Raw genomic sequence first — 18,929 nt, forward strand, 5'->3', positions numbered from 1 at the left:
AAGTCACCCACCACTTACTTACTGAGCACCTTGTGTACCCTGGGGTACAGAGGTGCCCATGGCAGGCACTCTCCCTTGAGCCTGCATTGTTCCCTGCCTGTTCTCCCTGGTTGGCTTCTCACACATCATCTTTGGTTATCACTTATTCATTTCCTTTTACATCTAGCATTTTGCCTGGATGTTTGCTGAATGAATACATTTAAACCTTTTATTTTGTTCTTAAAGAGTACCTTACAGGCATGTATTGATCACACAAGATAGTACATTAATCAGATCCATAAATCCACTCAAGTAAATATTGTACTGGCTAAGGTAGAAAGAAACAGGACACAAAAAGGGATACCAGCTTTTATTTTTCCCCTTTTCACAAAACGAAGTAGAAGAAGTAATACAGAATTAAAATCACAAAAGTAGTTGGTAGAACATGTATACACACAAAAAATCCAGGTAAGAAGACAGGCTTATTTACAATGAGGAAACACATGTAAATTAAGGTAGCTTGTAGTATGAAACATAAAACTCAAACATATGCTACATGGGTGCCACTGTTGACAGCAATATTGAAGGGGAGAAAACAACACTTATGTAGGGACAGATATACCACAAGATCCAGGTTTTACAGCATCAGTGCAATAAATTCACAGAACTATATTACAGCTAGTTAATCAGAGTTAAAGAATTGTTCCCAAATATGTCACATTTTCGGCCCTTAAAAGGTTCATTCCACAGATTTCAACTACTCTAAATATCTAGCTACTGAGAGGGAAAATGATTCTGAAACGCTTTCCAAGAGTTAGAACATCGCTATAGACCTAAGGCCATCTATCATGTACACAAGTTTGCTCTCACCAACAGCCCTTATAATCTTTAGAGAAATATCTAGGAAAAACAGTCAGATGCCAGCATAGTCACCACCTCCTAGAGCAAATCTATGGGGACCAAGCAGCCAACAATACCATAAAATGAGAATTGAAAAATGAGTGGGAGAAAATTATTTTCTACTGAATCTTGATGAAACACAGGAAGAAGACTTTTGTCCTTTATTAGCTGGTCTTAGAGTAAAAGTCATAGGCACAAGTCTTCATCTCTATGTACTTTAGTTTTAGACAGCTGAAAATCTGAAACTAAAGTATGCTAAAAATCCTAAATTCAAGCTTTTGGAAGCCTGCTATTAAAAAACCTTTGGGACCTACTAACTTGAAAGCTAAGTGCAACGGGACAAGAGCTCTAAAACTGCCAGGTTCCCCATTTCGGAGGATCAGCTGCTCAGTTTTGCACAACGGAGAAACCAATACATACTAGGGCATGAAATTAGTTTCATTGTATTTCATGAGGGTGCTTCTCCATGGTATAGAAACAGAATTGGTCTCTTCACTGAAGTGGTAAACTTGGTCTCTATATTCTTGAAGCTGGACATTTTTTTAAGCAGACTGGGAAGGAGACGGTACAACCAGTTTCCTATAGCCACAGACCACTACACCTTATATCTAGCTAAAGCAAAGATCAACTTGAACAATTATCCAAAGTAATTTAACTGTACTAAAGATTGAAGTTCATCACTAAATTATTTTAAAGGAAGCTGCCTATAAGTAATCAACCCTGTATGAGAAAAATCAAAACAAGCTGTATTCATGAGTTGTCCATATAAGGCCAATTGATGAGAATGCACCCAGATACACTTGACATGAAGACTCTGTATAAAGCCTTGTGTGGCAAGTCTGAATTTCTAGTAACTAAGGGCAGAATGCGTGAGAGCAAAGAGCTACTTCTGTAACACTTTAGTATCCAGGTAACAGAAACTGTTCCCACCCACAATGTATACTCCATTAATCACACTGAATAAAGAAGATGCGTTACTCGTTTTTCTTTTCTTTTTGCTTAAGAAGCTTGTTCATCTCCCTTTTAGCCATTCCAATGTACTTCGAAATGATTCCATGTTGGTTTAGTCCAGGAAGCAACAGTAAGAAAGTCACTTAAAAATAAACAAACAAACAAAGTTAGGAAGGCAATAATTCACTTCCTAAATGTTAATACATTCTAGAGAAGATAGTTTCCCAGACTATTAGGCATTCTAATGGGAGGAAGCAATATGAAATCCATTACTTCTGTTGATATTCATATCCCAGAAACTTCAACCATCATACCTCCCAATCTCAGATGACACACACTGCTTATTTTTACCTCCTGTACATTTCTTTCTACCTGGTTATTATGTTCTTTGTCTTAACTTCCTGCAAGACCACAAACTTCCTACAAACAAGGACCTGGGTTTTAGATATCTTTCTGGACTCCCACAGTCCCTTGATCAGTGCCTTAAACTTGGTAAGCACACACATGTTTGTTTAAGTTCCTTAGACTTCGTTGGCCAGAATGCGCCTGTGCCCTCAAAGACTTACCTATCAGGTAGGTGAGAAGAAGGTTGTGGACCTGCTGTCCCACCCAAGCAACCGCAGCAAGAGAAATGATCATGGTCATGAAGTACTAATAAAGAAAATAATAAGAATGTATTAACTCCTAGAAACAGACTAAGAAAGTCGTTTTAAAGGTTGGAAAATGATTCAGTTTTTATTACCACTTTTCTTTAAAAATGCTTGGTATCTATCTATAGTATATAAAACCCATAGAGCCCTGCCAGCATGGCTCAGTAGTTGAGCGTCAACCTAGGAACCAGGAAGTCATGATTCGATTCCCAGTCAGGGCACATGTCTGGGTTGCAGGCTCGATCCCCAGTGCAGGACAGGTATGCAGGAGGCAGCCGGTCAATGATTCTCTCTCATCACTGATGTTGCTATCTCATTCTCCCTTCCTCTCTGAAATCAATAAAAACATTAAAAAACAAACAAACAAACCCCCCCCCACACACATAAAAAAAAAACACAAAACAAAAAACATAGAAAACTCAATTAGGCCCCGCTTTATAGAATTTGGATCCATCATAGAACTATTGTAATTCTATATTTAAATTACATAGTTTATAATATAAATGATACAACTTTTACAATTAATAACTTCACGTAGTAAGTTGAATTAGGAAAAAAAATGCTAGCCCTGGCTAGGTACTCAGTTGGTTAGAGTGTCATGCTGATACTCCAAGGTTGTGGGTTTAATCCCCTGTCAGAGCATATACAAGAGTCAACCAATGAATGCATAAATAATTGAAACAACAAATCCATGTTCCTCTCTCAAATCAATAAATTTTTTGTAGGTTAACATCCATTACCTCTTTTTTAAAGAAATCATATCCTTTTTCTTTGTATATATATATATATAGATTTCAGAGAGGAAGGGAGAGGAGATAGAAACATCAATGATGAAAGAGAATCATTGATCAGCTGCCTCCTGCACGCCCCCCACTGGGGATCGAGCCAGCAACCTGGACTGGAATCGAACCTAAGGACCTTTCAGTCCACAGGCTGATGCTCTATCCACTGAGCCAAATCAGCTAGGGGTTTTTTTTTTTTTTAATATATTTTTATTGATTTCAGAGATGAAGGGAATGGGAGAGATAGAAGCATTAATGATGAGAATCATTTATTGGCCATCCACAGCATGCTCCCTACTGGGGATTGAGCCCGCAACCTGGGAATGTGCCCTTAACTGGAATTGAACCAAGGATCCTCCAGTCCACAGGCAGACACTCTATCCACTGAGCAAAACTGGCCAGGGCTCAATAAATAAATTTTAAAAATAGAAAATAAATGCTTTCTAAGTATATGTCTCTTACTTTATTTCAGTAGAAAAAAAGAGAAAGATTTCTCTCTACTAGAATACAAATTAAATGTAATTTTAACTTCTAGTGACTCAGTCTAATACAGATATGAATTTATGAATACACTCAAAAGAAATTAAAGCAATGGATGATAAATATCAAACTATAACTATTCAAACAAAAAGGCTATCATTATATTACACTGAAGTAAAAATTGACTCAACCTTAAAATTTTGCTTTACTTGAATAAATCAAAACAAAAAAAGTACCATTTTCGGCTTTTCTTCCTTCAGTGTGAAGAGGCGTTTCCACCAGCCCACAGTTCTGCGACGAGTTTTTACTAGATTGCTGCAAATTTCATGGAATCTTTGCTGCTGCTCAGTGGTCCTAGAAAAAGGATTTCTCCCTTCACTATAAGCATATCTCTACAGTAAACAGAAATACACCAAAAAAGCTATCTTCTAAAGAAAATCTATATAGAAAACAATGATTCACCATTACTTATAAAGGTGAAAAGTTTTTGTACCATTAAAACACCTCTGATACTGATAGCACAGGAATAAGTTTTTACATAAACATACTTATACGTGTGCATGTACAAAGTAATGGTACTCTACGGTTCTAAAGCCACATTTGGTTAATGACAGACTCAAACTACTATAGGCTGTGCAGAAATCACGGCCTATAGTGCAAATTAATTTCTCTATTCCTTTATTTTTTAAAAAATATTTTTATTGATTTCTGAGAGGAAGGGAGAGGGAGAGAGAGATAGAAGCAACAATGATGAGAGAGAATCATTGATCGGCTGCCTCCTGCATGCTCCCCATTGGGGACCAAGCCTGCAACCCAGGCATGTGCCCTTGATCGGAATCAAACCTGGGACCCTTCAGTCCGCAGGCCGATGTTGTATGCACTGAGCCAAACTGGCTAGGGTTATTCCTTTATTATTTTCCAGATCCCAGTGACTCCTAGGCTGTAGCCCACCAGTGTCCCACTATTTTGAGGAAGATGTGAAGTTTCTACCAAACAACTGTATTTGAGAACTTTTCAGTGAGACAGTAACTACTAGCATTCACAGCATAATACCTTCAACTGGGCTTCATACATTTGATGCCAAGGTGGCAACACACAACTCAAATATAAGTTTAGTCCCACTGGGGGATAATATAATCATAAACAAAACAGCAGTAAAAATACAGAAAGATCCTCCAAGAAAGCCCTTTTTAATTTCTAATGTAAAATTTTCAGCCCTAGCCAGTTTGGCTCAGTGACTAGAGCGTCAGCCCAAGGAATGAAGGGTCCTGGGTTCAATTCTAGTCAAGGGCATGGACCTTGGTTGCAGGCTCAATCCCTGGTCAGGGCTTGTGTGGGAGGCAACCAATCAATGTGTCTCTCTCATATCAATGTTTCTCTCTTTGTCTCTCCCTCTCCCTTGCAGTCTCTCTAAAAATCAATGGAAAAATATCCTCAGGTGAGAATTAACAAAAACAAAACAAAAAATTGCCATTGTACTGTCTTTGTTATTACAGATACAATGGCTGCTATTAAAAAGCAGATCTGCCCTGGCTGGTGTTTCTCAGTGGTTAGAGCCCGCACACCAAAGGGTCTTGGGTTCAATTTCCTGGTTGAGTATGTATCTGGGTTGCAGGTTCAATCCCTGGCTCTATTAGGGGGCACATGCAGGAGGCAATCAGTCGATGTGTGTCACTTACATGGATGTTCTCTCTCTCTCTCTCTCTCTCTCTCTCTCTCTCTCTCTCTCTCTCTCTCTCTCTCTCTTCCTCTCCCTCCCTCTCTTTCACTCTCTCTAAAAAGCAACAGAAAATATCCTCAGGTGAGGATTAACAACAACAAAAAAGCAGGCCCTAAGCTGGGGGATGTATTATCTTCTCTCCTCCAGTTCTCATCCCTGTGAAACTGCAGTAAGAGATACAGTAAGAGGATTTCTGCTGAGCCCTGGAACTTCTTGTAAACAATTTCGACCTTATATGTTGCCCATGGTCAAGGCTGGATTGTGGCCATGTAACAGTATCCTTACTTCCCCATAAAGAACAAACAACAAAACTGCTCTGTTGATAAGGGAGAGCCACGAACTGATTTACCATGAAACTCAGTGTTTATTTCTGAAAACTTTCCTCCCAGAATTATGAATTAGCAGATTAAAATGCCCGCTGGCTGATAAAGTCAAGGTCAGAAGCTGATTCCACTTGTTAAATTTTTATACAGCATTATTACAAACTTGCCCAAAACATAGCAGCATAATTCATTACTGAATGTGAAAAACAATTCAATTCAAAGGACACTTCCTAATATTCATCCATAATGCTATGGAAAACATCTTTAAATAAACATAATTAATTATTCCATAACTTAAGCAAACTTTCTCAACAATGTCTCAATTTTTCTCAAAGATCCAAAGGCTTACATTTAAAATTCTTCCTTTTAAGAATCCTATCTAACAAAGAGGGAATATGCTATTTGACCCTCACACAGTCGCAAAGATGGCAGCGCCCACAGCCAATAAGGAGGGAATATGCTAATTGACTGCCACGCCCTCAAAGATGGCTGGCAGGGGAGGGCAGTTGGGGGTGATCAGGCCAGCAGGGGAGGGCAGTTGAGGGGGGACAGGGCCTGCAGGAGAGGGCAGAGTGGGGGCAATCAGAACAGCAGGGGAGCAGTTAGGCATCAATCAGGCTGGCAGGGGAGTGGTTAGGGGATGATCAGGCAGGAAGCCAGGCGAGCAGTGGGAGCCAGCAGTCCCAGATTGAGAGAGGGATCCCAGATTGGAGAAGGTGCAGGCTGGGCTGAGGGACACCCCTACTCTCACCCCCCACCCAGTGCATGAATTTCGTGCACCGGGCTTCTAGTTATTTAATAATTTGCCATTACCAGGGGAACAAAAAGCTAAAGGCACAAGTAGGCTACTAATCAAATTTAAATAAACAACTGAAGGAGAATAGCAGCTAGGAAGAAAAAATATATTCCAATGTCTAGTTTTGCTCATTATTTCAGTCAAAAGTGAGAATTGGCCCTAGCTGGTTAGCTCAGTGGAAAGAGCATTGACCTGTGGACTGAAGGGTCCCAGGTTTGATTCCGGTCAAGGGCGACCGATGATTTTCTCATCATTTATGTTTCTCTCTCCCTCTCCCTTCCTCTCTGAAATCAATAAAAATATATATTTTTTAAAAAGTGAGAACTGAACATTACAGAGAAGAGAGAAGTTGAAATTCTTTAATATGATCCCTAGCCACTTAACTATATATATCTTGAGAACTCAGTACATGACTAATTCAAAGAATGGTATAAATGAAATTAACAACCCACTTGTATATACAACTTGAACTTACTCTGAAATAATTGCTAGTCATTAAGCTAACTACCACTGCACTGCCTCAACATCTCAACCTTAAACACAAGACCAATCTTAAAAATCAAAATATTTCATAGCACCCAGAACAGTGCCTAACATAAAAGTAGACATTCAATAGTTGCTAAATGAATGGACAAAATCTACCAGTTACTGTTTGTGTATTCATTCAAAAATAACTTGTGAAGTTAATATACTATCTTAAATATCAATGGAAACAAATATAAAATGTAAAGATATTAATTTCATGGAAAGCTCTTGAGTTCTACAATTCTTGATAAAATATTTTAAGTACAATATTTACCTAAAAAAAAACCCTCTCACTTCAATAAAAAAGTCTACAAAGAAAGTCAAAATAAATGTCAGACCACAAAAAGACCTACCTATCTACATAAAACCTAATATGCAAATTGACCGAACAGCAGAATGACCGGAGGAATGACTGGTCACTATGATGCGCACTGACCACCATGGGGCAGATGCTCAATGCAGGAGCTGCCCCCAGCCCACAGGCCCCAACCAGCAGCAGTGGCAGGGGTGGCACCAGGCCAGCTAAGGCGGGTGAGAGCTGGGGCCCCGATCACCCCGCCGGTCCCCCCACAGATCAGCCCTGATCGCCAGCCAGGCCTAGGGACCCTACCTGTGCACGAATTTCATGCACTGGGCCTCTAGTGGAGCTATATAAGTACTAGAAATTAATGATTTATAAATGAATGAGCTAAAAAAAACCCTCTTCATATAAAAGCAATAAATCTAACCCCTAGGTATCTGATGGTTAGCTACTTCTCTGTGATTAGTTACAGAATACTAATCACAGCCAACAGGGTAATTTCTTAGAAATTTGAATGCCAAATTATCAAGCCACTTACCATTTATTGGAGCCAAAAATTCTAGGCGCCAGGATGGGAACAAGGTAGTCAGCCAAGCACAAAAACATAACAAAACAGGAAACACCGGATAGAACAGATGGATCTAGATAATAGATATTCCTGTTTAAAAAAAAATTAATAAAGGTTAGAAAAACAGTCACTTTTCCTAAGTGAAGATGTTTATGCACTTATTCCTCTGGTTCTCAGATGTTATTTGCCCTTTTTATTTAATTTTCTCACAAGTGGTTTTCTGGAAGCTTCATGAAATGATGACATTCTAGCTGCGATGTAAATACCAAGAGAATAAGGCTCTCTATGGTCTTCAATACTGTGACGGAGTGTAAAGGGTTCTAAGGCCAAACAGTTTGAGAATCACTGATTTATTCAACTGCATTATGTTACTGAGTTCACAAAGTACTACAAGTTCTAAAAACTGGGCAAGCTGCACTAAGAAAAGGCATTCTTTACAGATTATGCATTACAAAAGACTTAAGATGCTTCCAGAATGGAAGCTGTGTAGTTCCTGATCCCTTATTAATAACAAACACAAGCTTAAGGAATTGAATCGCTCACTTACAGAAACACCAAGGAAACCACACCCATGATGGCAGGCGGAAACCAGGCTCTTTCCCATCGGAGGACTTTATCGGCCATCAGCATCACCTCTCCCCATCCTTGCAGCTGCTCTTCCAGACTTGCAGTCTCTGCAGCCTATATACAACCAATATTTAAAGCCATCATTTACTACTCTCAACATTCCTGAGAATTAATCCTAGAGAATTAAACTCTTCTAAGACATCAAATATATAAAACAGCTGTAAACCAAATCACTATTTTAAACAAATTAGTTTCTAAAAGAAAAAAACAACTCTAAAATTTTGGTGCCAATGACAAAAATCAGTGGAGAGAAAAAAAATAATTTAATGGTCACTTTTCCAAGTCTAAGAACTGGGCTACTCTTCACATAAGGTAGGGATAATTAAGACCCATTTTACATTAAAGAATGATTAACCAACTTTCCCAAAGTCATGCACTACCAAGCACAGTACCCACAGTATAAAAATAGATCTTTCTATTCGCTCATTTCAGGTGGTTAGAATTGATTTGCTGTTTTGTCATTTCATTGATTTAAACCCCAACTTCTAAGTCCATTAGGATAGCAGCCTCTCCCTGAACAGCGCTCAATAAAATTCTCAAGTAGCTCTTTGTGTAATGGAATCATTTAGATGTTGACATCATTTGCACAAATAAGGAAAACTGCTTTTACCAAATTATAAATGTATACACCTTCTACAGTGCTTCTTAAACTTATGAAGACATTTTGGTTAGACTTCAAATTTCTCTGAAAATCTGACAAGTCAACTTCTAGGATGAGCTAATGTGAAGTGGCAAAACATTCTCTCCTTCAAGTTACACTGTTCTGCTGGAAGGAGTGTTTGAGCTCCAGTCCAGGACCTGTCATTTCAACTCTGTGCTTTGATCAATCCTCTTAAAAGGAACCTGGCAGGGGCTGACTATAGAGGTAGGTAGGTAGGTAGGTAAGGTAGGTAGAGGGAGGTGTGTGTGTGTGTATGCATTTCTAAAAACAAGTGCACACACAAACTACCCTGCAAAGTCTTACTCCCTTACAGCACCTGGGCTATTAGAACACAAACTACCCTGGCAAAGTCTCTTAATCCTTTACAGCACCTGGGCTATTGGAAAATCAAAAGCCAAAAATTAAATTATTTGCTCCTTCTAGTCACTGTGGTGTGGTGTGTGGCCTGCCTTTCCCTGGGAAAAGGGAACAGAGAACATGCACCGGTTTCTCTCGTTTTTGACCAGAGCGTTCTGTGAAATCCACAGTGAGTTCACATTTGTCCGCCTGGGATGCGACCTCACGCCAGTTCCTTCGGACCTCTGCTTATTCTGAAATCGTTCTGCGACCCCCAGACGTACAAATTCCAGACAAACGCCTGGACCTCCCCTCCCATTGTCCTGCCAGCTGGATCCCCTCCCACCAACTTCTTTCTCTAGGTGAACTCGCTGCCTCTCGGCCGTTTTCAGCTCTGCCAGCGCTAACAGAAATGTTCAGCCACAGCCCTTTGACCCTCCACCCATTGCCCAAGCATGGGGAAACGGAACCAAGGGGCGTCCCGGTTAAGATCAAAGCGGGGAGATGCCATACAACTGGGGCCTAAGTCCCAACAGCGCTCGACAGGCCCCTCGCGGCCCTCTTGCCACAGCCCCCCTTCTTCCTCAACCCGTATTCGCGAGGTCTGATCGCGCGCCCTCCTCCCCCCTCCCCCGGGGGACTAGACACCGAAGCAGAAGCTACCCAACAAGCCCGTCGCCAGCGCCAGGAATCCGGGAGAGGGCCGGGCCGCCGCGGGTGATAAACACGAGGCCGCAGCACCGCCGGGTCGAGCCCACCGACGTGCCGCAGCTCCGCCCGTTTCCCGGGTGACGAACGCCGGCACTCACCAGCAAGTTGGTGCTGCGATTATCTCCCTCCGCCATCGTCTCCCAGGTGCCGCTTCAGCGAGCCCAAGGCAACCTCCCCACCAGCCCCGGTCCAAGAACCGCAAGGCGACCCCGGCGCGACGACACGCCCAGCAAACTCCTTATATAGGCCGGCGGCCTTTCCCGACAGCCCCCGCGAAGCTCGTTCCTCATTGGGCACGTCGAACCCAAGCTTCAGGGGAGCCGGACCAACCGCTGCCCAGCGCTTGGCTTGAAATCGAGGTCAAAGGAGAGCGAGGCGTTGCAGGGCCGAGGGGGCGGGGCCACAAGGTGGCCAATCAGCGCCCAGGAGGTGTGCGCGGCCCCACGCAGGTCTTCGGGAAGCGGTTGAACGGCTCCTGCCTACGCCGGGCCTCTGGAGCCCCAGGATTGGCCGCCACGGGTTGTCTCGGACCTTCTGCTGAACCTCAGAGCAGCTAAGGAGACGGAAATGTAGTTCTCGAAGAAAGAAGCCGCGCAAGCGTCAGGCGGAGGGCAGGATCCGGCATGTCTCCCTAACCTCGGACAATGCGGGGGGGAGGCGAGGGCGGACTGGCCGGGCCCCTCTTCCCACCCCGGCCGGTCCTCTTGCCACGCCCCCAGGCGGCCCTGCCTGCGCGGCCCTGCTCCCGCCCCCGGCCAAGCCCGTGAGCCGTTTAGCCCAGGCTTGTGACGCGGGGGCCCTGCCCACCACTGAAGTTTTGAGCTGTTGATGTAGATTTCTGCATTGTTCCTTCCATAGCAAAAGGGCTTTCGCTTGGTAAGGGAGGGGAGAGGTCATCTGGGCTTAGAGAACTCGTGGAAAATGCACCGCGTTGTAAAGCTGGCTTATGGGGTCGTTGTGGGGCACTTGTTACGGAACTGCGACCTCCCTCTCCGAAAGGGCTGGTTTTGACAACCTTCCTTACAGTAGAAACCGTGCTACGGGGAGACGGAAACCTCGTAAGCCAGCGGGTCTCAACCTTCGGGCCCTTTCAATACAGTTCCTCATGTTGTGACCCAACCATGAGATTTTCGTTGCTACTTCATAACTGTCATGTTGCTACTGTTATGAATCGTAATGTAAAGATCTGATATGCAGGATGGTCTTAGGCGACCCACAGGTTGAGAACCGTGGGATTCTTAAGCAATTTAGGAACTAGGTGAACTTTTGAGGCACTTCTTTCTCTCCCGGATTTCAAAATGAACTAACAAGCGCTCTGCCTTTCATCCTTCAAACAAACTCATACCAAATGTTGACCTGGTCGGATGTCTGTTTTAGGAAATCTTACCGAGCGTTTAACGTACAGCTTTTTATCCTTTTATTCTGTACTATGCTATGGAATTTAAATGTTTTAAAACATATAGGTCTACAACTACCAGGTTCTTTTTTAAAAGTTCAGAGAAGGCATAAAGAACTGTGAGAGAATATAGCGACGGATCACAGAAAGCCAGGCGGACAGAAGCATTATGTATTTCAAGAAAGGGTAGGATCTTTGAAAATCATCTGGCTCAGATATAAACACTTGACGGGGTGGGAGGGAAGCCTTTGCAAGGGAAAGGGACTCTTTAATAAAGCGCTACTTTGGGGACTATTATTGGGTGGAAAATGGGAAATGTAGGTAAGGTGCACCGAGCTGATCGAGAGAGCCCATTTTGGGAGATTTTAAAGCTGAAGTTTGAGAGCCAGGGCCTCCCCTCCCTCTTCAAAAGAAAGTCAGCAGACAATAATTAGTCTCAATAATTATATCGAGCACCAAGTGCAAAATTTTGCTAGAGGCACTGTAACACCCACTTCCAAACGAGAGGCCAGTTATTAGCTTTAAAAAGTGACATTTCTAAAAACAAGAAACCCGCCTACTAGAGTAGCTACTTCTGGTTTTCACCCATTTCCCTATGTACAGCTTAAGAAAGACGACTTTTAAACACCCACTTGTGAAATTGTGTAGGTGAAAAAAATGGGAGCAGCTCAAGCAGCAACAGGTTCTTCACGGAGTGTTTTGCTCCTGGAGGGATGTGCTCCCAGAGCTGTTTGCCACTTCACAGCCCAAGAGCACTGCTGTAAGGTCTTCCAACTTTACCAACGGCTTAAAAAACAAAACACCTACCCTTAGTGTAGCTTTCTTTTGAGCTTTGTTTTTGTACTGCAAAAACAGGATGTGATCTTTCAAAACATGCCAGATGACTAAACAGCTAACACTATCTAGCGGCAACAAATGCAGTCTGACTTCCAGAGGATAAAACAAGCCAGACATTTAAATTTTCCTTCAGGTTTTCATGTCCCAGGGAATGTACATGTCCATGTTGTTTTGTGTGTGAGAATTTTTTTGTTAATCCTCACCTGAGGATATTTTTTCAGTCGATTTTTTAGAGTGGAGGGGGAAGACAGAAACATCTTTGTGAGACAGACATCAATTGGTTTGCCTCCCATGCCCCCACAACCAGGGCCAGGGTACTTGCAGCCCAGGTACTTGCCTTTGACCGAATGGAACCTGCTGCAACCCTTCAGTCCACGGGCTGATTCTTACCACTGCGCCAAACCAGCTAGGCTATAGATTCGTTTTTAAATATTGACAAAATTAAGCTTAACAGTTTCTTGATAAGAACTTTCCCACTGAAGTAAAATTTCCACTGCTGTTCAAAAATACTATAGAACTTTGAGGGGAGAAAAAATTTAATTTCTAGAGGTATTCATGCTTTTAAAAAAGCAACCTGCCTGGCTGGTGCGCTCAGTGGTTGAGCATGGACCTATGAACCAGGAGGTCACCTTTCAATTTCAGGTCAGGACACTTTCCCAGGTTGTGGGCTCCATCCCCAGTGGGGGGGGGGCTGTGCAGGAGGCAGCCGATCAGTGATTCTCATATTTTTTTTTTATATTTTATTGATTTTTTACAGAGAGGAAGGGAGAGAGAGAGCTAGAAACATCGATGAGAGAGAAACATCGATCAGCTGCCTCCTGCACACCTCCCACTGGGGATGTGCCCGCAACCCAGGTACATGCCCTTGACCGGAATCGAACCTGGGACCCTTGAGTCCGCAGGCCGACGCTCTATCCACTGAGCCAAACCGGTTTCGGCAGATTCTCATAATTGATGTTTCTATTTCTCCCTCTTCCTTCCTCTCTGAAATCATAAAAATAGACTATTAAAAAAAATAGCTACCCATATAGCAAAATTAAGTTTTCTGGAAACTACTTTGACCAATAAATTCAGAGCTTAAATGCTACATCTTTTTAACCTTTATTTTTTGAAAAACATGTATTTCATACAATCTTTGCCATGGCAATGCAAATATGCACAAAATAGGCATGTATTTTTGTTTTCCAAACAATGCGTTATGAACATTTTCAGGAAGCTGGTGTGATTTGTTCAACTTTTAATCTTAAATACAATCACAAAATTATATCCACCAGGAGGCATTACAACCTTTTGTACAGAGAAGCCACTTCATTTTATACAATGTTTACTAGGACAAGGAAGATTCAGTTCAACTCAATTTGCTCTTATAAGAAGGGTAAAGTAAATTAACAAGTATGATGCTGCCACTGACATTACAGGTGGAAATTTAAACCAGAAAAATAACTGACACAAGAACTTTAAATAGGAACTGAAACTGGGACTATCAGAAAAAGAAGAGGGGGAGGAAATCAGCCTGTTTTAAAGAAAGAAAACATTCTACAAGTCTGTATTTCAGAACAACATGCAATTCCTTGTTTACTGTCTTCAAAAGTAGAGCTAATTGTATGACATTTTTACATTAGCACAACCAACAGCTTTTCCCTACTAAGCCCAGTCTAATTCCCATAGAAAATAAAAGACTCTAAACAGCTCATGTTGTACAATTAACCCTTGAACCTAGAAAGTTGCTCTACGAGTCCATTTGCCCATTTGGAAGAAAGGCATGGTGATATGGTTACCCAGGCCTAAAAAGAAAAGTGCAGCAAACCCTTAAGGGTTAAAAAACAGTGAATTTCCCCTTCCCAATGTTTGGGAAACTTTGTAATGCTAGTTTTTCTCCATAGGAAAAATCTAATAACTCAAATAATGAAAACATCTATCTTCTTTAAGTGAACCTTACATTACTATATCCTACCTCCTTGATTTAAGGGAGGGTGGGGTAGTTCTAACTTTGAACTGTCATTTTACAAACTCAGGAAGAATACAGAAGGTCACTGATTTCATATGCATCTAATATTATGTAAAACAATGGTATTTAAATGTGCTAATGGAAAAGCATTCACTGATTTCTGATGTAAGATGAAAGGACTAACAGGCCAATTGAGGGTGTTTTTCTTTAATATGAAAAGAATTGGGAGAAAAGGACCAGCTTCTTACTGCCAAAACAAGTAAGCCCCCAGAGAAGTCACAAATATGTGGAGGAAAATAGGCCAGGAAGACTTTTCAGTTTAAAGTACTGCCTATAATACCCCAGAGTTAAAAGAACCTAAGATTGCACATCAACTCTAATATTTGGCTGTACTTGCATTGCCCTGCGTGGCATTTTTTAAATGGCTCTTTCCCTAAATTTCACACATCAAGAATAACCACAAAACAATGCAGAAACACCAAACATTGGACAATTATTTTAAAAACTACATACTAAACTTAGTTAATAAAGGCAAGTGTTAAGGGCAGAAGTGATGAAAGTTTTTCTTTGTATTACAAACCCTCACCCTGAACCTGGGTTTGGGCTCTTAATAAAAATAATTTAAGGAAACAGATCAAGAGCTTGATTATCAGTTCTCAAAGAAATCTTACATATCTCAAAAAACAACTCACCACAGTGTCAAGACAAAATCTATTGTCACCTAGCCAACTGTTAAGAACTCAGAAATACTGTTAAAACACACCAAAGAAACAGTAAAAGAGAAATACACTCTATAAAACCATTAAGCCTCCACAGCTTTGTAGAGAAATCAACATTTAGGCAATTCTAGGAAATTAAAGACAACAAAGAAACTTCAATTTCCAAGGGTACTTTGAATGATAGGTTGTAGGTTATCCTGTACCCCCTGAATTCGAGAAAGAAAAAGAGAGGAGCAGACCCCTGGTTTTCCAGAGGTATTCTGTATCATTAAAAATGTATGACTTCATAACCACAGCACTCTAAACTTTACATTGTTAAACGACAATCCCCAAAATATAGCCCTGACTTCTCATTCTCCTTTATCACCAGGGCTTTTTACTGTTGATTAACTAATTGTTGAGTTCTCTTACAGCAGTTTAAAATGGCAAGGCTACTGGTACTTACAGAATCACTTCCCAGAGGAAGCCAAACTGTAGAGATTGGGGTCTTGTCCAGGGTGCAGTAAGGAGCAGCTTTGAAGTCATCAGTTATATCTGCCCACAACCAAACATATATATGCCACACTATTCTCTGAGGGATTATTTAAAAATGAAAATGATGGATAATTTACCAGAGGCACATGTTTTTGCTATAAAGCTGTTTCATTTTTGCTCAGATAAGGTGCCAGGTACCTCTGAAGCCAAAAATTCACAGGTGATAAAGTTCACCTACTTCATTTATCTTCTTTGCCAAAGAGGAAGCAAATTTTTGAATACTACCTATAGGGACAAACTAGTATGAACTGGTTTTATCATTTTGATGGAAATTTTTCCTTGTGACAATGTTGCTGAAAAAGCTGGTCAATCGTGAGGAGCAGAGGTAATCAAGTGATGAATGCAATAGCTCCCACAGCCTCAAGGAAATAAAGCAGTGTGCAAAACACAATATGGCATTATTATTCCAGATAGGTTGTTTTGACTGAGAAAGTAAGGTTAAAAAAGAATGAATAAAATTTGATGCACTAGGTTCCTTAATCTTGCAATTAGACACACACGGGTATTTTAAAAATACCACCTTTCTTGCTCTATCTGTTGAAGTATTACAAAAGCACTGATACTGAAATGCAGTCTAATGGGTAATTATAGATTAATGCAGCAATCAGAATACAGAAAACGCCAGAGCTATGTGGAATTTTTCCTTAATAGTTCTCAAGTTTATCTGTGAGGATTGGCAACTAGAAAGTGATCACAGTTCTAATCTCTAGGATGTAGGAAAAATAGACTCAAGATTTTAAACTGTATTCTTCGTGTTGTGATTTTAAGAATCCTATTCTAATCTGAATTTTATTTTGGATCAACAATTGAGTTTACAAAGTCAGTACTGAAATGCAATGCTCAATTTAACTTGATCATGAAATCACTATAATTAATGTATTACTAAACAGCAAACTATTAAAATTATGCAAAAAGACTCATGGAACTTAATAAAAGGTACTGGTGGTTCTCACTTTTGCTGATGTTTTCATGTACATGTCCTAAAATACCAGGTAAACTAAAGCACTTCTAATTTACACCTTGTAAATTAAAAGTATCAAATGAGAAAACTGAATTAAAAAAACATTTCACTCTACCTTCAAGAGAACATCACTTTATTTTTAATCTGTCATCAACAATGTAAAACTCTAATAGGTATTCTATCCTGGTTTTTAAAAAGGTAAAAAGATTACATTGGTTTAGCTACTTTCTATGAAAGAAACTACAGCAATCACAGAAGAGGGAAAATTTGAATGACCTCCAAAAAATGCACACTATAAGCAAAGGGGAGTGTACATGAAATCAAATGTCTGTTAGATTCATTACTTTTGAATGCACAGTGAAAATTCTGGAAACTGTACATGATAGAATCACAGAAATGACTTAACCAGAATTACATTTTATATGTGATCATCAGACCTTCAAACAATCCTTGAATTTTCCACGTTATCAGTGGTTTTAAAGAAATTTCTGTTTATCACTCCAAATATAAGTTGTGTAACAGCATCAAGATGGAAGTATATGAAATAGAAGGATTGAGCAAAAAGTGAATTTGAAAGATGTCTAATCTACTAGATCAGGTAAAAGGGGAATGGGTAGGTGGTAGGGTCTGGGGAGGAGGATGATGAGTGGGGTTTTTTCCTTTTATTTCAGAAGTAAGTTCTTCCCATGTAGTGTATCTGTTACATAGCTCTCCATTTTCAGTCCATTTCTGAAATTCATATCACATAGCCTTTTTGTACTTACTGGTTAACCCAACCAGTACTGTTGCCAAGCAACAAGTGTTACACGAGAATCTGAATGCATCAAATCTTCCTTGGCTGTGATTTCTTTGCGGCCCCAGTTCTCTGTTTCTGAGCGGGGTTTGTTTTTTCCTGGATTGTACACACAGGGTCAGGTGGAATGGAGTTCCAAATCACTCTGTGCTCCGCAGCATCCCGATTTCTTTCTGCAGCTAACCTCCTGACACATTTGCAGCTGTTCTGAGGCAGAAAGACAATCTCCGTGTTCAGGCGGTGAGCTTTCTTTCCTTCACCCTTGACCCTAGGGTGGCAGGCCATGGTGTTGGGCGTATCCCTGAGTGCAGCTGCCCTGCAGGATTCCCCTCCTTGCGCACCGAGATTTCCTAGGTTTCCTCAGAGTAAGCCCCCAGTTGCATCACCACCGACTGTGGTGTGGCTTTGGATGCCTGAGGCTGAGTTGATTCTGGTGGACGTCTGACCTCGCTTAACCAGACTCATCTACTGTCTTGCCATTCACACCCAGGCTGTCCAACCTTCATACAGCTGAGCCAAGTTATCTAGATTAGTTGCTTCCTTAATGACATAGTCAACCTGTAAAAATGGGCAGGACAGTATTTAAAGACATTTAAGACATGACATGGTTCATATATGAGTAATATGAATTATTTAATATTAAGTTTATAATCACCCAAATTAATTACCCAAAGGAAGTATAGTTGCTGTTGTGGAAAAGAGGTTAAGTAAGCAGAGCTTACCTCATAATTGCACAGCTTAAAAGATGGGTGTCGGGAACCTCACAACCCCTCTGAAATTTATGAATCCTTAGATGAAGAGAGAGCCCCACTGACCCCACAGTTGCTCTTAGAATTAACATGTATAGTCACTGGGAAAATGCTTAGATGCTATGTAAAAAAGTGCCCAGCAGATTCTGGAACACAGTTGGGTGCTCAACAATGTCCACATTCTGACTCAGCTAAATTTTCTTTTATTATAAGAGATACAACCATCTCTATATCCAGAGCATCCATCAGGGTCCAATTATATAGCAAATGCTCACTACATGGCTGAATCATAACCTATGAAAAAATTGTATGCAAAGAACTCTATACTTACCCCATTCCTATAACCCTTAACTTACTTTCATACAAAATGAAATGACTATCAAGAGTAAAAAGTACAATAGCCAAGCCTCCTCTAAAAGATGAACAGAGAGCTATGATGGGACAGTCATGAAAGCATACAACCCATTAACCTATGAGAAAATCAGAAGTAAAGATAATAACCCAGGGTTATTATCCACGAACATTGTCCACAGGTTTTTACAAACTTGATAAATTGCTTCTAAAGAGTGACTCTTGACCATGAATAGTGCAAGCTCAGGTCCTATACAGTGATTTGACAGTGTTTAAAATAAAAAACTTCCCTGCTGTTGAAACTGAATTATGGATGCCAAAACATCCTATA

At 40.8% G+C, this 18,929-nt stretch overlaps 2 protein-coding genes across 6 annotated transcripts in view; both read right to left on the reverse strand.

Moving 5' to 3' along the window:
- Positions 1–334: 334 nt before the first annotated feature.
- On the reverse strand, positions 335–10,560 carry ARL6IP1 (ADP ribosylation factor like GTPase 6 interacting protein 1). 2 transcript variants are annotated; one of them, XM_059693291.1, is made up of 6 exons: positions 10,409–10,560; positions 8,523–8,656; positions 7,946–8,065; positions 3,979–4,096; positions 2,397–2,481; positions 335–1,972 (listed from the first exon to the last, which is right to left on the reverse strand). In XM_059693291.1, the coding sequence occupies exons 1-6, from the start codon at positions 10,442–10,444 to the stop codon at positions 1,854–1,856; spliced, it is 612 nt and encodes a 203-aa protein (XP_059549274.1). In that variant the 5' UTR covers positions 10,445–10,560; the 3' UTR covers positions 335–1,853. The 2 variants fall into 2 exon arrangements, with proteins under 2 accessions (XP_059549274.1, XP_059549275.1); XM_059693292.1 differs by lacking the exon at positions 7,946–8,065.
- A 3,068-nt stretch (positions 10,561–13,628) lies between these two features.
- The window catches only part of SMG1 (SMG1 nonsense mediated mRNA decay associated PI3K related kinase), a 115,127-nt gene continuing 109,826 nt past the window's right edge, over positions 13,629–18,929 (reverse strand). For all 4 annotated transcript variants that reach the window (XM_059693295.1, XM_059693293.1, XM_059693294.1 and 1 more), the window contains one exon: positions 13,629–18,056. In XM_059693295.1, coding sequence (XP_059549278.1) covers positions 17,979–18,056 — 78 coding nt within the window. In that variant the 3' untranslated portion in view covers positions 13,629–17,978. The remainder of the gene's footprint in view (positions 18,057–18,929) is intronic.

The sequence above is a fragment of the Myotis daubentonii genome, chromosome 4 (assembly GCF_963259705.1).
Source record: "Myotis daubentonii chromosome 4, mMyoDau2.1, whole genome shotgun sequence".
NCBI lineage: Eukaryota > Metazoa > Chordata > Mammalia > Chiroptera > Vespertilionidae > Myotis > Myotis daubentonii.